The following is a 19,130-nucleotide window of genomic DNA, read 5'->3' on the forward strand; positions in this document are numbered from 1 at the left end:
TACTCTCTTCGTCTGGGCCCCTTGTGGGGTTCAGGCCTACAGCTGCAGTAGCAGGACAAAAAGAACCCTCCACCTCCCCTTCTCCCATCCATCCACCCACCCACCCACCCCCAACTGTTGCACTAAAGGGAAGGGTTTCAGCACCTCTCACTGAGGGCAGGGGGAGGAGCATTATATTAAGCTCCAGAGATCTCCCTCCTTCAAATACTCCCATAAAACTCACACTCATATATGATGCAAAGGCATTTATTGTCCACCAAAGAGAACCACTATAGTCAGTGTGTATGAAACATAATAATGTAAGCGGCATCCAGGACTTAAGGCATTTAAAGCTTTAAAACAAAGGTGAGAAACTTACGTTCTTCCCAATGTTACTGAATTGCAACTGCCAGCAGCGACAGCTGCGACTGGATTTCTTGGGAGTTGCAGTTTGGGAATATCTAGAGAATCCAAAGCTCTACCCCACCCCTTCCATTAATAGGGTTAAGAACCCAAACAATAGCCAGATTTTTAAGAAACTGGCCATGAGCCAATAATCTGCCTACAGTATTAAGAAGTACTATCTCCAAGTGGCTTTCAAAATCAGCTCAAGTACTTTACTGTGGTCCAGTCCTAACGTTGCGTGCTTTACAAGATATAAAGCTCTGCTTCCATTAGAAACCTCACATTGGTAAATACCTCTACAAATATTGCCTGCCTGCCTGCCTGCCTGCCTGCCTGCCTGCCTGCCTGCCTTATTTATTCATTCATTCATTCATTCATTCATTCATTCATTCATTCATTCATTCATTCAATTTCTCAACAAGTAATTCTGGGTGGTGAATATTCAAATAAAATAAAAACAATTGCAACAATACAAAAATTAAAACACATGGCAGCCGAGGAAATATCATATGTGATGGAATGTATCTACGAGGAGGAGAGTGATGTGGGAGATCAAGGCTATCAGGAGGGAGGGGGTGCCTTCCAGAAGGGGAAAGGAGACAAGAGACAATACAGTCCTCAAGGGGAGCGTGGGAAGCAAAAGAGGTTCAGGATGGCCACTCCCTAGAATCTCCCAGGGTATATCCACTAGTTGCAGGAGTATAGATTTAGTCTGGCAAGATTCTGTCTATAAGGTGTAAGCAAATAAAGGAGCTGTATTGGACTGGACTGTTTCACCGTTGCTCTTGGGCTGGGCCTGACATCATACTCCATAATCACTAGCACAACCAAGAAACGGATCCTTGCACATGCTCATTTATAATACTTGTTTACTTACTTGTTCCTTTTCAATCTGAATCATTTTCTTGAAGAACTGGAGTGAAAATGGACGGCACTCCCGCAGACTAGGAGAGAAGTAGTTGGGTAAAGCACTCAATTTTTAAAAACAAATGGGGGGAGTAAGGAAAAAAGTAATTGAACTATGCTTTAAAAAGGAGATGTCCTAACCTGGTGAAGACTTGCTTTGCTTTCTTATAGCCACCAGTCCTGTGAGCCCACTCAAGGTACTTTTCTTTCAAGGCTGTAGAGTCAGCAGGAAGTGTGGCAAGTAAAGATTTCTGCCGGTTAAATGTAAATGATTGTGAAGTCATTTAAGTGACACAAAGCTTTTAAGCATCCACGGTGGACTATGAAATTAAATTAAACTCAAGGAAACAGATTACTTTGTTCCTAGTAATATATTTTCCACTCCAAATTGGATCTATTGACTCAGCTAGAGGAAATACATAGGCTGGCAATCTCCTATTCATGCAGTTTAATAAATCTACTCTGGAGAGTCTACAGATGGTCCTCACTTAACAACCACTCGCTCAGTGACCGTTTGAAGTTACAACGGTGCTGAATGAGGGGTACTTATGATGGGTCCTCGTAGCTGCAGCCTTCACAACATCCTCACAGTCATGCAATCATGATCCAGGTGCTTGGCAACCAGCTCACAATTACAACGTTGCAGCATTCTGTGGTCACGTGATAACTATTTGCAATCTTCACTGCTGGCTTCTGACAAGCAAAGTCAATGGGGAAGCCATCAGGAGGTCACAAATGGTTATCACTTGACATCGCACTTAATTATGGTGCAGGATTCGCTTAATGACAGCAACCAGAAATGCCAGAACTGCCGTCATAAGCAGCATGGTCACATGACATTGCACTTACAACTGCGTCATTTAGCAATGAACATTCTGGTCCCAATTACCGTCGTTAACTGAGGACTACCTATATTTCTGAAGCAATACATTTGTAATTAAAGATTGTGTTTCAACATGTTTATGTTACTCCACTTTGGGAGTGCCATATATGATCTTATTTTGGTGGTGTTTTGTAGGATTTATTTATTAACTTCACGCATTTACTTTCTATTCTTTCTGAATTTCCATTTCTCTGTTAATGAACCCTACATTTCTGTTTCGGAACTATACATTTTCAGCAAAACATTTCCAGAATTACAGTAGCCTCATTGATATGATGCTACAGGATAGGTTTATATCCTGCAAATGATCCAACAATTTATTTATTTTTAGTGCACAAGACAACCATAGTTTTAAAATTAATTTTTAAAATAGTAATGGAACCATTCTCATACGCTTTCCCAAATTAAATTCACAGTATAATTCATTTTTTAATGGAATGTATGATACCTGATAGAGGGCTTCAGTTTCAGCCTTGTTATTGACACTTTCACTCCATTCTAGCCATAAAATCCATAGTGGCAAGGTGTCCTACAAGGAAGAAAAGGAATAAAACAAAAAACAAAAAAATATTGGATATGAGCAGTATGAAATACCTGCCATTGTAATAATGTGAGACTGGAGCATGGCAAGCCAATTTTGTGGCAGACATTTAAAAGCCACTGGCATTCCTGAAGTAGTCTAATAGAAAAGTATGTTGAAGAAATTAAGGAGCCTTTCACCTATAGAAAGGGACCAGACAAAATAAGTAAGTGAAGTCCTGCACTACACAGGTACTGTAATACCAAAAGCTTAAAAGAAAAAATAGGGGAACTCAGAAGACAATTTTCATAGCTTCATGGTTTGCCTCTTGGATCTTTCAAAGATAAGGGCAAGGGATGCAGAGGATGTAATCTGCACTCATACAGGCCCACCAGGGCTGCGGCAGCCCACTGTTACTATAACTGCAAGAAGCAAATGAAAAAAGTTATTTCATTGCCGCTACCAGGAGCACTCCCAATTGCCTAATTTCTCATTCCTTGGAAGAAGGTAAAATGTGGCTTTTCACCAGTGCCAAGAGAAAGCTCCCCTCAGTTATTCTTATGAATGGAGAGAACATTTCAGATGACTATCCAGGTTCCGCAATTGTGTTAGTTACTTCGTTTTAAGCAATACAGGTAATCCTCGCTTACCAACACAATTGGGAGTGGCAACTCCGTACCTAAATACTGTGGTCGCTCAGCAGAAAATCATGTGACCATGACAGCTTACTACTTTACTTTCCATTTGGTCATTAAACAAATCACCACGGTCTTTAAGTGAGACACCACACGATCGCAATTTGTGATTTCACTTCCATGTTCTCCATTAACTCTGTTTGTTGGAAGCTGGTTGTGAAGCACCCGAATGGCAATCACAAAACCATGGGACACTGTGATGGTTATAACTTCACAGATTGGTTGCCAAGCTGTTTTTTTCCCCAACCATTGTAACTTCGGTCACTAAATGAGGCAGCCAGTACGCAAGGACTACTTGTACGCATTTTTACTTCATAGACTGTAGTACTTTAGACTTGCGGAGTTTATCAGTGTACATGAGTTTAGTAGCTTATGTTACACTTTTATTAAAGAGAATCCTTGTTATGATGATATTTTACCTCACCCATTTGATTTGACTTTTGTGTTGTATATTTTGTAAACTTTGCTGGTCACTGACTGAATAAATGTTACTACTACTTCTACTACTACTACTACTACTTTCAGGTGACCTTCATCTGTGACAGAAACTCCCAAGCTTCAACTATTAATTCATGCAACCCAAGTTCAGAAGCCAGCTCCTGACCTTAGCTTTAACCACTTTAAAAGCCTCTTGGGAACAAGCAGCCACTTCACTGCTCTTCAGCGTCAGCAGCAACTGCAGCCTCATTTCCCACACGTCCACCAGCTGGCTGAAACAGTTTGTTGCTGCCGCTGCCACCTCCTTAGCCTTGTCTTGGTGACCGAGTTCCAGCAGGAGCTGAATCTGGAAAGATACCACACAAAGATAAGCATGGAATGGTTGTTTTCAGGAATGAATTTCTGAGGCCCAAATCCACCCTTTCTGGTTTACGTGAGTAGGAACTTTCAAAAGTACAAGGGCCACATCCTTCCTTACCCACTGTTTATAGAGAGAAGCTGGCAGCAGCTGTGATTCATGAGCACGGCTGAAAACACTCAGTACCCTTTCCAGCCTCTGAAACAAGACGGAAGGAATAAAAAACTGTTACTGCTGTATAGATTAGAATTCATAAAATAACATGGAACTTTGAAAGTCACGATTCTGAGTACTAACGGTGAAATTTTCTGGATCCTTGTATAGTCAAATGGTATTATTTATGCCCCCCAAAGGAGAGAGCAGCAGGCTTGGGAGAATTTCAAGAACTGCACAAGTACCTACAAAAAGTCAAGAAAAAAATTAAGGGAAGGGGGGAAATCCTCCCCACCCTAGGTCAATCAAATCTGTCTCCTTAGGGAACAAAGAATGTTGACTGACTTGATGGGAAGGGAAGGGGAAAACTGAGAGAATGAAAATTTGGAGATCCTGAAAAATGGCTTATCTGATTGCAACTCGAACCCTATATGAACATACCACACTTAAGATTTTGCCACAGGAGCCACATAGCCCACAATCTTTCGGCTGCTCTTCTGCAGCCTTCTGCAGATTCTTCTGAACATTCCCTTCCCCACTACTGCAGCCATTGCCTCTTTTCCATATTTATTTATTTTCTATTTATTGTAGATTGTAATTTTAATTGATTTTAACTCTTTTGTAAACCTCCCAGAGTCGTTTCAACGAGGTAGGTGGTGACAAATTTGACAAATGAATAAATAAATAAATACTTCCAGCAACTTGCCAACCAACTGCTTGAGAAGTCGAATGCAGTACTGGGCATGAGTCTATCCCCAGATTAATAGCCATCAATTTATTATTACATGTGGCCCTTAGGACTGAAAAGGTTGCTTAACCTTTCTATAAAGCAGCCAGCAACTGAGTACTTAGTTTCATTCATTTCATTTCATTCATTTATCATATTTATATAGCCACCCATCTCACACAAGGAGACTCTGGGCGGTATACAACAATTAAAAAAAATAAATACATAAAAACAAGTATATATAAAAAACTGTAAAAAACACACAAAACAGGAGGGGATAAAATTAATAAGGGAGCCATTGTAAAATCTCCCCGGTCCCCTGGGAGCCCAGGCCTGATCACATAACCAGGTCTTGTGGACTTACAGAATGTTAAGAGGGATGGAGCTAATCTCACTTCCGGGGGGAGAAGATTCCACAAGGTGGGAGCCATGGCAGAGAACGCCCACCTCTTGGGACCTGCCAAATGTAATTCTCTAGCAGATGGGATCTGCAGCATGCCTTCTCTGCCAGACCTGATGGGACGGGCAGATGTAATCACGGAGAGGTGGTCCCTCAGGTAACACGGCCCCATGCCATGAAGGGCTTTAAAGGTCAAAACCAGCACCTTGAATTGGACCCAAAAGCAAACTGGCAACCAGTGCAGCTTGTGAAGCAGAGGTGTAACGTGTACCACCCTAGGGAAACACATATAACTGCCTGTGGTGCTGCTGCATTTTGCACCAGTTGAAGCTTCCAGATACTCTTCAAGGGCAGCCCCATGTAGAGCGCATTACAGAAATCCAAATGGGAGGTGACCAGGGCATGAGTGACAGTGATTAGGTCCCTCTGATCTAGGAATGGGCGCAACTGGCACACAACATGAAGCTGTGCAAAGGCCCTCCTAGCCACAACTGCCACCTGCTCTTTGAGCAGGAATTGTGAGTCCAGGAGGACACCCAGATTGTGCACACGGTCTGTCTGGGGCAGTGCAACCCCATTCAGTACCAAAGATGGCATAACTCTAGCACCAGAAGGCCCCAGAACCCACAGCCACTCAGTCTTGTCAGGGTTCAGTTGAAGCCTGTTGTTCCCCATCCAGACCCTCACAGCCTCCAGGCACCAGGATAAGACATTCGCAGCATCGCTTAATTCACCTGGGGCAGAGATGTGTAATGATACCCAATCAGTATACTGATGATACCTCACCCCATGGTGATGGATGAGCTCACCCAGTGGCCTCTTGTAGATGTTAAATAGGAGGGGGGAGAGCTCCGAACCCTGCAGCACCCCACATAACAGGGGCCGAGAGCGGGATTTCTCCCCCCCCAACTGGAATCGGCCCTGTAGAAAGGAGGTGAACCAGCACAACACAATGCTGCCCACCCCCAATCCTCTGAGCCGATCCAGAAGAATACCATGGTCGATGGTATTGAAAGCCACTGAGAGGTCAAGTAGGACAAGGATGGATGCACAACCCCCATCCTGCCCTTGCCAGAGATCATCCAAAAGCGTGACCAATTCCTTCCCATACCCAGGCCTGAATCCCAGCTGAAAGGGATCCAGATAATCTGCTTCATCCAAGGTCCTCTGAAGCTCTTGTGCAACCACTTTCTCAATCACCTTCCCCAAAAAGGGGAGGTTAGATACTGGACGAAAATTGTCCAGTATAGTGGGGTCTAGCGATGGCTTCTTGAGGAGGGGTCGAACCAAAGCCTCCTTAAGAGGTGAGGGAACAACTCCCTCACTAAAGATGCATTAACCATCACTAGAACCCATTTGCACGACACCCCCCGGAGTTGTTTTCACAAGCCAGGAGGGACATGGATCTAAAGAGCAGGTGCCTGAGCTCACAGCTCCAGGGACCCTGTCCACTTCCTCAGGTCCAACAGGTTCAAAGGTTATAGATGTTACATCTATCACTGCATCACAAACTGAACTGAAAGAAAGGAGAATCCAAGTCTACTATGTAGGTCTCATAGACCAAGTTCTATGTAGGTCTCAATTCCACAGGGTCTCTTCTGCCCTCTCTTGTCAAAGACGCATTCCCAGATCAAAACTTAAAAGGTGAAGCCAGTGTCTGACAAAAGAGCTTGGGCTCTTGCATCACTTTTTAAAGTCCCCTGCATTTGTCCAATTTTATAACAAAAAATGTAAGATATAATATTATATCACACAAAGATTCTTCACAAAGGCTTCCTATCTTTTTAAAAAACAAAAACAAAAAAAAACCCAACCAGCCATTTGCCACTAAGGCCATGGAAGTCATATTGAAATGTTTACTTCTTTGATTTTGGAGCAAAATTGCCATTTTGCAATCCAACCTTGGAAATGAGGAGCCAACCAGATAAGCTGTCAAGATGCTGCTGCGTATCTATTTGTTTAAGTGAAGTACTGTATTAATGAGTAATCAGAACGGGGATAGGTCAGACTCACTAAAATCATAAGAACAGATGAACACAGGCAAACTATACAATTCAAAGCACCATAAATACCAGATCTTTATTTGCTTTGTTGAAGTCTCTCTCTTAACTGAGCCATAATATTCTATCTAATAAGTAAATTTTCTAAAATCTTTTTCAGGCTGCAAACTGAGGGACTTCCCAGTGAAGTCCCTCCAGGAGAAATAGCATCAGTAACAGAAGAAACTTATATTATTCCAAAGGCAAAGCATCTACCTTTTGCCGTAGGTCTTCACTGTTGGTCTTCCGGTTGCATCTTTCCAAGGAAAAAGTGACATAACACTTCCACATTTCCTCTGCAGAATTCAAAACACTTATTACTTCTTCTGAAAAAAAGTAACTTTTACTTGCATCTATGAAGCAGAGTCTGAGTAATCTCTTTCAAGTCAGCATCAGATGTGCTAATTCATTTCAGGCCTCTTTTCCTCCTTCAGCAGATGTGGTATTACCACACTGTACTAAGCCTCAAGGAATCCTGCGGCGCTCTGCATCTTCCTCGTAAATCAGCATACAAAGCCTGCTTAGCTTTGTTGTAGAAATAACATGCAGCTGACTTATAGAGACAATACCTAAGCATGACAAGGAAACTGTTAAGGGCTCAACCTGGCATATCCTCAAGCTCCTTCTTGTTTCACTGTAAGAGTACATTAGAAATGAGTAGTAGAACTTCCAAATTGCTTTGTGAACTTTAGAAAGAAAAAAGGTGGAGCCCTTTGCTAGATGGGCTCAATTATTTCCTTTTACAGTACAAAATTGAGATAAAGCAGTTAGTAGGTGTAATGGTATGTGGGAATGACCTTGGGAGACAGGAGGAAGAGAGGGTCTGAAATCATTTTGCACTCTACTGTATATGGGAACTAAGCTAGAATTTCAGCAGATACTAGTATCTTTTAGCACTTTTAGCATCTTTAGATACTTTAGACACCCATTTCATACTGAAGCTAGAGGTTTGGGTAATGGCAAGTTGCCTCACAAAAAGGATACAGTCTTACACAAAAATCTAGGAAATCAAATCAAAGTGACGAGTAACCTCAGTCCTTTATCTAGAAACTTTCTACATGGAAGGTTTTTGTTTTCTGTAGAGAAGAATATTCAGTTATTTGTCCCCCTCTGGGGTCTAGAGTAGTAAAATTCAGCCACACCTTGACCATCTCCATCTACTGTTTGTTGGAACTGAACCCCACTGAACTGAATGTAGATTTCCAATATTAGTTCACACAAAAATAAATAGCCACCTTTACTATAGGAAAGTTGGATGATAATCCCAAGTAGGTGAAACAGACGTTTTGGGCAAGTACTTGCTCTTCTCAAATCCATAGTGTCAGAATGAATTTAGAAACTCGATTATAAGAATTAGGAAAAAAACAACAGTTTTAATATCCAGAGAAAATTTCTAACCAGTGGGAAGCTGTGTGATTGCCTCCTCAAATACAGTGCAACACCGTTCTTCTTTGCGGGCGACCTCTAGAGCCTTTGACTGTTTCGACTTGTGTTCTGAAGAAGGCTGGGATTCCATCTCCAGTTCCCGCCGTGCCATGAAATCCCACACAAGAGGATCTTGGTCATATGCTGCCTGCAAGCTAAAAGAAAAGTTGCATTACGCTATTAGCTATGAGTTACTCTCTTCCTATAAAGCTCTGGAGTAATTACAAGTGCTTTTGTTCCATAAAAAGTAAGCAATCGTAAGAAGGAACATTTTGCTTACACTAGCAGAACTCCCACAGTGTGCCCAGAAACAAAGGAATTCCTACAACTGGAGGTACTTTGGATATTCTGAAGACTGGTGGACTACCATGTGTTGTACACAAGCATAGCAGAATGAGCTGGGAATGATGTGTTACTGCTTCAGTGTTGTAAAATAGAACTATACCACTTGAGCATGTAGCAGTCGCATTTATAAGCTCACTCTGTTAAATATACATATACCTTGGCTGGTGTGGGTCTTCCGGGCTGTGTGGCCGTGTTCTGGAAGTTTTGTTTCCTAACGTTTCGCCAGCACCTGTGACTGGCATCTTCAGAGTGCAGGAGCACAGACAGGAGCAGTTCTCTCTGTGCCCAGGGTGATGTGACCCCTTTTTTGTGGGTATTTGTAGAGATCTGAGGGGGGGGAAGGGGGGATTGCGGGTGTGGGGGGGTGTTGGGTTACTGAGTGGCTGCTTGTTTTGGGGTCAGAATCTGTGTGTATCTTCCTGGGGATTAGGCAGGGTTTTTTCTTCTATTGAATTGTTAACGAGGGGCTGCTGGGGGTGATTAGCAAGTTTATTGTGTGAACTGGTGCTGGTGAAACGAAACAAAACTTCCAGAACACAGCCACACAGCCCGGAAGACCCACACCAGCCATCATATGCCGGCCGTGAAAGCCTTTGACAATACATACATATACCTCTTAGCAAATAGGAAACTTAGCACAGCAGGAAATGGGTTACATAACATTTTCTTTTCCTTATGCTAGCTTTCATGAAGTTTAGAAGGAATTTGTACATCTGCATATCAGAGAAGCACTAAAAATGGTACCTCCTACCTGAAGCCTCTACAGTCACAAAATAATTATGAAGATCAAGGCCATTTTTTAGTGAAAGGGAGACACATGGCATAAATCCAAGCAGAATGCTTATCAATTGTTTGTACTCAATTGTACTCACTATCTTAATCACAATTAAAATGATGGACCTAGAATGAAGAGAACCAGGAGTCCCCTCTGACCATGAAACTCATTTGATGATTTTATCTACTTTCTATGTCTCAGCACAACATATCTCACCACTGTACTGTTCTGAGAATAAGCAAAGTGAGCAACACCACTCTGAGCTTCCAGATGAAAGACAGGATGCCATAAACAATAAATAAATACAAACAGATAAAAACAGGAGTGGAACATGATCTTTTCTGAACAGCAGATCCTAAATTATGGTGTTCATTATTATTTTTTAAATCACACAGGCACATAAGGCAAGCATTCATCACCAACCCAGATAGCTAGACGGGCAATTAAATGTACTCATGCAGTGGATCATGGCCTGAAGATTCTGCTGTCTATGGATAAATGCTTAGACTTGAAGAAATTTTCCTTTTTATCCTAAGCCTGTCTTCCTTTCCAAGGATTGGAAAGCAGCTTACAATTAAAAAACTGCATTAGAAATCATTCATAATAATCAATATCAAAGTGTATTAGGCATTGGAATATTAAATACTAATGAGGTATATAGTTAAAAACAACTGAGCACCATAATCAGAAACAGAACATTTCGAAACACACCCATGCACCTTTAGCCAGAAGGAAGCAAGGCACTGATGCTACAGATCTCACCTGGCTGAGCCAATCTGAAAAATGGCTGCAGTCTAAAGGGGTGAAAATCCCAAATGTAAGCCACCCCCAAGTACACAAGCTTTCAACAAGCTTACTTATTAACTACATATTAAAACCCTACAGATGAAAAACAGAGCCAAGCAGATAACACCACTTGCATCTTGGCACTGGAGCAGCCTAGTGGGAGGAAAAGGGGATTTCTTTTTGATAGTACCCAACAAGAAATGAAACCAACTTATGTCATTAATCTAATCCTGGCTTCTGGAATAGGGTGAAATAATTCTAAACCTTAAACCTGCAGATTCCTCTGGAGTAGACATACACATGATAGAATAATGGTTACTGAATGCTCAGGTGGGGGGAAAAAACTTACTTTTCAAGCATTTCTTTTTGAAGGTCTTGTGTAAAATCAAAAAGTTTTGCAATTGACAAAAGCGACAGTGCAAACTCTGCCCCTAGGATGAAGAAAGGCACATATTAATCAGGGTAGCCGAACCATAACTACAGCTCCTCCAATTAGCCCCCCAATTGTATCTCTACCTTCTTTGACATTCCCTTGTCCCATCTAACATAATGGGATGCTGGCATGTTGCAAAGTAAACTCCCAGTCTCATACTGTCAAGAAAACCTTCAGGCTCTATGATTTTCATCTAGCGTTTATGTGTTTGCTGTATACGCTTTGCCCAGGTACTTTGGTATGTCTCTCTCATTTATGCGCAAATCAAGTGTCAATAACTTCTCTTCAAAATGAATATTCTGTTATGATTTGTGGGATCAAATATGCAAATTAGCATCCTCAGACACTGTCTCTTTCTTCTTAGCCAAATTACTTGTCTCTGAGCCTTCTTATGTGAACTGATGTGCCAAATCAATGGTTTTAAAGAAATTATTTTGGGTTCTGAAACCCACACCCACACTCCTCTCTTGCACTTAATCAAATCCCTTTCTTCTCTTGAAACGAACATTTTATGCCTGGTCCCTTTGTAAGGCAACCAATGACACACTCAAAATTCAAGATATGCTTATTGGCCCAAAGAGGATAAGAAGAAGAGGAATATCAAAGTTTAAAGAACTGAAGCATATCTACTCTAAACTCACAAAAGGAAATAAGAGCATTTTCACCCTAAACTAATATCACATAGAGAAAAGGTTTCTCCCCAATGCTTGAACAAAATAACAAAATAATATTTGCTGCTTATAAATTTCTGCATTTTTAGCACCTGTAGATAATAACTGTCTATCTAGTTAATTGGTCTATCTAACCCACTATTCTGAGTAGCCAAATTTCAATACATCAAGAAGGCATCATTGAGCTGTAGTAATCTGAAATGAACTATGCTCATTTTCAAAAGTAAAAGAAGAATGAAACAATGTACAACTGTATAGGATTACTAGTTTAACAATAATAGGTTACCTTTGATTTTCTGAACAGCATTTCTGTAGACAATTCTAGCCAGTTCAGCATTAAGAATGTCCTCAGAAAAACTGAACTCACCCTAAAAATTAGAGAAAAAGGCCTTTTTATTTTATTTATTTTATTTCTTGGATTTTTCAAAATAAACATTTACAGCATCTGGCCGAGGCTTCAGCCACCACGAGACTCTTGACACTCTGGAGGGCTGTAATGCATATATGGGAGTTTGCATAAAAGGGGGAGACCCATACTTCCCAATGTCAGGAAAACATCACATATACGTTATTTTATTTCTATGCTTCCAGTATTCAAAAACTTTGGGTGCTTTACCATTATAAAACACATAAAACAATACAAATAAAAGCACAATAAAAATGAAATAAAAACCACATTGTCTACAAACATGAATACGATCTTCATATGGTAGCCACTAATCTAAGGCAACTTCAGCTTTCGAAAGCCCTCCAGTCTGTCTTCTGGAATGATGCCAGAATTATTGCTGGGAGAAGACTATTCCACAGGATGAGGGCCACAACTGAAAAGCAGCATCCCAGGCCCCCACTAATCTCACTTCTTGGGTCATGGGAATCCCAACATTTCCATCTAGGAGGAGCATATGCAGAGATCAGTTCTACCTGGAGAAAGTCCTGAATGTACCTCAGAACCAAGCCATTTAGGGTTATGTAAAAGTAAAACCCAACGCTTTGGATTATACCCATAAGCCTACTAGCAATGCCTGAAATGTCAGCGGAATTTGGGAGGAACAGCTTTCACCCATCAGCAGGCCAGCCACTGCATTCTGCACCAGTTGCAGCTTCTGAGTAGTTACATTAGAACAGAATGTTCCCTGATATGGAAGAGATAACACAGTTCATTCTGGAACAGAGCTCTACATAAAAACAGAGAACCACATGTTTCTCTGTTTATCTAGCAGTGGAATAGGCCATAATAGAAAACAATTAACTGAGTTCAACGTTGAAGAGAATATTCCAAACTGATTACACGTGTTAAAAATTGGCACATCTATTTTCTTTTTCTTTTAAATAAAGGTGATTTTACAGAATTAAACCATATGTCATAATCCACAAAAGTAATAATCTTTAGTTGGAATCCTTATGGTATTCTGATATCTCTATCATACTCTGTCAAACTTGATATATCATTCCTAATAAAAAGCAAATGGCTGAATGGAATCTTGAACTCTTAATATTCCAGTACCTAATAAATTCCATCTTTCAGTCACATTCAAATCAATGTATTACATTCTTCTTTCTCTGATATTAATTAGCATTGCCATATATAGTTCAAAAATCATGCCTGGAATGATGGAGGACTATAATTTTTCCATTTCAAACCAACTGCTAAGCGGGGAGGGGGTTATTAACAAAAAAAGTATAACCTCCTTAAACAATGTCTTTAACATAGCCAAACAACAGCATTACTACATCTAATTGTAAATCCTGGTTTATCTTACTGATGCAGCTGCTTTCAATGAGCAACTGAAGGCAGAAGAAAGATTAAAAAATCTTTCACAGGTCACCAAACTTCCAGTAACTTGCTAAGGGTTAGATCCACACCTCTTTCATAAACAATGTCAAACACTTTTCTTTCCATTGGTTTTTGGCGCTCAGGCACTGGGACAACCATACTGTTACCTGCTACAAAACCTTGGGGGATCCAACATAGATTGAAAAAAACTGGCACATGTTCACACAAGTTATGACCTCTAAAAGAGTAAATGGAAGCAATGAAATCTGATCTCATTTGCATCTTGCCTTTGATTACAACCACTGACTGCTGCTAAAGTCCTTTCATAGTTATCTGCTATATTTTCACATTCCTGATTTAGCGATGGAAGGATACCAAAATCGTGCAAGAGAAGAATGTGAGAGAATTACCTCTTGGTCAGGCAATCTGCTTTCAAGCCCAACTGTACACAACAGACAGGGGAAGCTGGATTCATGTATTAAACTGTACAGACAGCAAGTGCAGGAAATCTCTGCACAAATGTGCAATAATTATTGTCACCATAAACTGACCCTTCAAATGCTTCCACTTAACAACCTAAATTAAATAAGTACCATGGAGGGAAAGAGATATTTTCAATAACAAAAACACTGATTTCTTACTAAATCTATCTTTGCTTGCTCAAATTCTTTCTTCTCCTTCCTTTGCTTTTCTGCATGCATCAGCTCCATTCTAAAATACTACAAAAGAAAAGAAAAGGCAAGACAAGGGGGAAGAGGGAAATAATAATGTATCAGAGCATTCAACAATCACAAAGAACCCAATCACAGCTTCCTGGTTAAAAAGCAGCCCTGGTTAATACTACTGCTTAAAGCACTCTTAACTAGAATAGATTCTGGCACAGGAAATTTCTACCCTACAGCTAACCCATTTCCAACATTTAATAATGGTTCAAGGACTCTCAATATTATTTCCCCCCACCCCCCGGACTTTTGTCTTGATTAATTATGTCATTTTTGTTGGTCTGGCCATCTTTCTCCAACCACAGTCACTGAAGTACTTGCCCAGGAAAATGCTTCAGAAAAAATTAACATCATAACTGAAAGATAGGAACATATCTTTGGAATTTACTGCTGGTAATAGCACTGTCATATACAGACAGTGTTCATGGCATTCAAACATTAAAAGCATGAAGACAACCTCATTATGTAACTCTAAATGCAATTCTGTCTTCTTTTGGCTGGTGGGGTTTTAAAAAGCTAACATTTCTTTTGTATTTCCATTATGCAAAGAAATACATTGTGTGTCTCACAAAGCCCATTAGAAAACCTTTTTCCTCACTTCTAGTAAAATATATTTTTCCATTACACTTATAGCAGCTTCTAGCATCACCTAACCATTACTGAGGCAATGTAACGTGTATATCTATTAGTACTACTGCATATTGGGAGAACAATGGTTGGATGACTGTTGAAAACACTGTAAGCTGCTAGTGGGAATGGCACCAAAGACATCTACCTCTGACCTTTTCTCCTGAAACATATAAGCATATAGGGAGTTCTCGCTTAGTGACCACAACTGGGACCAGCAACTCCATCACTAAGTGACAAGATTGCTAAGCGAAACATCATGTGACTGTGACAGACTTACCTTACTTCTGCTGCGGTCATTAAGCAAGTCACCCACAATCATTAAGCGAGATATCACGTGACTGGGACTTACGATTTTACTACCATTGACTGCTTGTTGGAAGCCAACTGTGAAACACACAAATGGTGATCATGTGACCACAGGATACTGTGACAATTCTAAATACCTATCACTTGTGAAACACGCAAATCTCAATCACGTGATCATGGGGATGCTGCAATGGTTGTAAATGTGAGGACTGGTCGTAAAGTTGCTTTTTCAGTGCCGTTGTAACTTTGAGAGGTTGCTAAACAGGGCAGTCATTAAGCAAGACCTACCTGTACACCAAGCATACCTTAAAATATATAGCTCAGAGATAAAAGTTCTCAGCAAGGATGAACAAGCCTGATGATATTTTGCTCTTCGTAATCTCAGACTAATTTGTCAAGAAACAGATCAGATTTATTTGTTCTATATTCTACTGCAGACAGAGGAGGGAGTGAACTTGCAGAATCACCTGCCTACCTCTTGATAAAGTTTAGGAGATTCTGGATGGAAACGCAATGCACGAAGGAACAACTGCCGGGCGCTTTCAGATGACAGGCGGTCTTCCATCTCCCATTTCGCAGCCATGATCCACAAAGCTAGACAAAGAGACAGATAATGTTATTTAAGATAGCAACGCAGAATGAGCCATCAAACAAGAGGTCACCCCAAGAAGTAATGCTTAATCTTTGCTGAACTTCAGCTTACAACAGCCTGAGCCAATATGGTCACTGAAGAGGGATGCTGGAAGCTGTAGCTCTACATTGTGGGAAAGTCAGAGATTCCTATCCTGTGTTAGACCAATGTTACTATGATTTCTAGCCAAAATGATGCATTGCATACACAACTTCCTATTTCTACATGGGTCATCTCTTTCATTTCTAAAACATCTGAAATGCAATCATGTCAAACCACTTCTGCAAAAGTCAGAATGATCAAAGTTCCCAAATATATGTCTACTATATTGTTTTTTGTTTCATTTCAGTCACAAAGGTATGCGATTTCTATGTTCTATCCACTTTTGTAGAAGCAAAAGTTATTTATGGGATTTGCAAAAGACGAACAAGAAAACATTTAAATGTAATTAAACTACACTTAAAATAGCAACTGAAAACACATCAGAAAAAAACCCACACCCCAGGTGTCCTCAACTTCATCAGCCAAATTCTGTTTATATGTCTAAGGACTAGCTATTAAAAAAGGTTATGCTTCCTGCTGGAAGAATAACAGAAATGGAGATAACCCAGTGTACCTGGTTTGTTGGGATGAAGGGCTAACATGGAAGAAAACACCTTGCTCAGCTGTATTTTCTTGTTCTGTAATGAAACAGAAGACAGAATTGTAGGTATGTATTTCAAGATGAAACCAATTCATGTTCATTGCAGAGGATTTGAATTTTCTTGCTCTAACAAGAGTAGAGACAGACACAAGCCTTCAAGGGGTTGAACTTATAGTATCTACTTTTTCCATAATTAAAATTGGGAATGGTTAGGAATAGCACTAAATTTGGAAAGTACAAGGACAAGTAGAGGAAACACTGTCCCTAATCATCCACAGATGTACATATTCTCTTATTTATTGGTGGAGTGATGGGTCATCTAGCTTAATTCACAAACCGATTTTTGACACTGCAGTTTTCATATGGCAAAGACTGTCCAGCAATACTGGACTGCTGACATGATAAGAGGAGTACTTTATTACTAACATGAAATACCTGCCAAGATAAGAGGAGTACTTTTCTAACACCCTAAGTTCCACAAATGGGGCAGCAAAATCATATAACTTGTCCTGAATGTGTATGTGGCCCACAACTGATGGTTTTGTTTCCTGCCCTTAAGCAATTCTTTTGAAGACCCACAGCATTTTATACTACAAATGCTACATTCAACTGCATATTCCAATAAGTGGGAAACAATACCGCTATGTAAAAATTAAAAGGAGGAAGCTCAGTGTTTCATCAGCTCAACTGATAAGTACAACTTGATTACAAGAAAATCATATCCAAATACTCACCCATTTCTTGCAAAATGCAACATGAGACAACCACAGCTGAAGGTCCTCCTGTTGGAGTGAGACAAAGGGAAAAGGATCAGCTGAGAACTCAGGACCACTCATTCACTCCAGTGCTTTCTATATCATCAGGAATTGGGGGAAAAGAAAGAGGAAGGAATATGAACAAATCAAACAACCTGTTCAGATAGGACAACTTTAGAAACTGGAGAAGTATACACAGATATAGGTAGTCCTTGGCTTATGTCCATTCGTTCAATGATTATTCAAAGTTCCAGCAGTGTTGAAAAAATGGACATACAACTGGTCCCCAAAGTTCCAGCCATCGCAGCACACCTGCAATCACATTATCACGGTCTGGGTGCTCAGGTGCCCTACTTTGATTACGAAGTCGCAGGGACCCATGGTCACATGATCACCATTTGCGACCTTCCCTGCTGGCTTCCCACAAGCAAAGTCAATGGGGAATCCAGCAGGGAAAGTCACAAGTCACTCCAGTAAGTCACTCCTGCCCGCAGCACACACACCCCGCCCATAGCCTCCACTGGCCCTCCCAAGGCCTGCTCAGCCTCTCAGTTCTCAGCAGGAGAACTGGTCCTGTCTGTGCTCCTGCACTCTGAAGATGCCGGTCACAGGTGCTGGCGAAATGTTAGGAAACAAAACTTCCAGAACACGGCCACACAGCCTGGAAGACCCACACCAGCCATATCTAATAATGTTTAGATTCTATATAGAAATTGCTGCACTTTGAGGCTTCCCTTCCATGCTTCTCCCAGGCCTTGATGGAAGGGAAGCCAATGCCATGTGTCACTCCACAAAACAGGTTCTACACAGCAAAGTTATAAAACTTCTAGATGAAATAAAACTACACTTCCCATCCCCTCTATCATTCTGGTTGGGGGGGGTGATGGAAGTTGGAATTTAACATCTGGAAAACCACAACTTCCACAGTCCTGATATAAAGTTTAATACTGAATTACAGGTAGTCCTTGGGTTATGACAGCAACTGGGACAAGGACTGACATCGCTAAGGATGCAGTGATAAAGGACGATTTCACATGACAGCATTGCTTAGTGATGGCAATCCAGGCAGTCCCAGTTGCCATCGTAACCCCAAGATATGGAGGTCGTTAAGCAGAAAGTGGCGGGAGTCCCAGTAAGGAATGTTGGAGTGCCACAGAGAGGTTGGGGAGCCTGGGGAGGCCCCACACAGGCTGCATGTGAGTTGGAGAGGGGGATGCTGCGGTATGGTGCGAGCACAGAGAGGCCAAGGGAAGGAGGGCAGGGTCCACACGAGTGCAGGGAGGCTGAGGGAAGGTGGGCACGGCGCAGTGCGCTAGAAAGTGATGGGGGACTTACCAGAGTGACTTGTGACCTTCCCTGCTGACTTCCCCATTGACTTTTCTTGAGGGAAGCTGGCAGGGAAGGTTGCAAATGGTGATCACGTGACCGCAGGATGTTGCAACCGTCGTAAGAGCGAGCTGGTTGCCAACCGTCTGAATTGCAATCACGTGATCACGGGGGCCAGAACTTCACAAACCGGTCATAAGTACCACTTGTTCAGCACTGTCGCAACTTTGAACCATTGCTGTACAGGTAGTCCCCAGTTTAAGAACAAGTTCCATTCCCAAGATCTGTCCTTAGGTCGAATTTGTATGTAAGCTGGAACATTATTATTTTATAATACTATATAAGTAATATTGTGTAATTAACTCAAACTATTGTGTATTTAACTCAAATCGTTGTGTATTTAAC

The 19,130-nt window shown here is 41.1% G+C and overlaps 1 protein-coding gene across 1 annotated transcript in view; it reads right to left on the minus strand.

Annotated features, from left to right (window-relative positions):
• The window catches only part of UTP6 (UTP6 small subunit processome component), a 28,172-nt gene that overhangs the window by 2,383 nt on the left and 6,659 nt on the right, over positions 1-19,130 (minus strand). Inside the window, exons 5-17 of the mRNA XM_007423489.4 lie at positions 17,379-17,426; positions 16,618-16,681; positions 15,846-15,964; positions 14,354-14,431; positions 12,225-12,306; positions 11,184-11,265; positions 8,902-9,083; positions 7,720-7,799; positions 4,305-4,382; positions 3,993-4,172; positions 2,622-2,702; positions 1,432-1,541; positions 1,262-1,328 (exon numbers count right to left, since the gene is read on the minus strand). Coding sequence (XP_007423551.2) covers positions 1,262-1,328; positions 1,432-1,541; positions 2,622-2,702; positions 3,993-4,172; positions 4,305-4,382; positions 7,720-7,799; positions 8,902-9,083; positions 11,184-11,265; positions 12,225-12,306; positions 14,354-14,431; positions 15,846-15,964; positions 16,618-16,681; positions 17,379-17,426 — 1,251 coding nt within the window. The remainder of the gene's footprint in view (positions 1-1,261; positions 1,329-1,431; positions 1,542-2,621; positions 2,703-3,992; positions 4,173-4,304; positions 4,383-7,719; positions 7,800-8,901; positions 9,084-11,183; positions 11,266-12,224; positions 12,307-14,353; positions 14,432-15,845; positions 15,965-16,617; positions 16,682-17,378; positions 17,427-19,130) is intronic.

This window comes from Python bivittatus, unplaced genomic scaffold, assembly GCF_059951505.1.
Source record: "Python bivittatus isolate LINGU-HERP-01145 unplaced genomic scaffold, Pbiv_v1 ctg000220_np1212, whole genome shotgun sequence".
NCBI lineage: Eukaryota > Metazoa > Chordata > Lepidosauria > Squamata > Pythonidae > Python > Python bivittatus.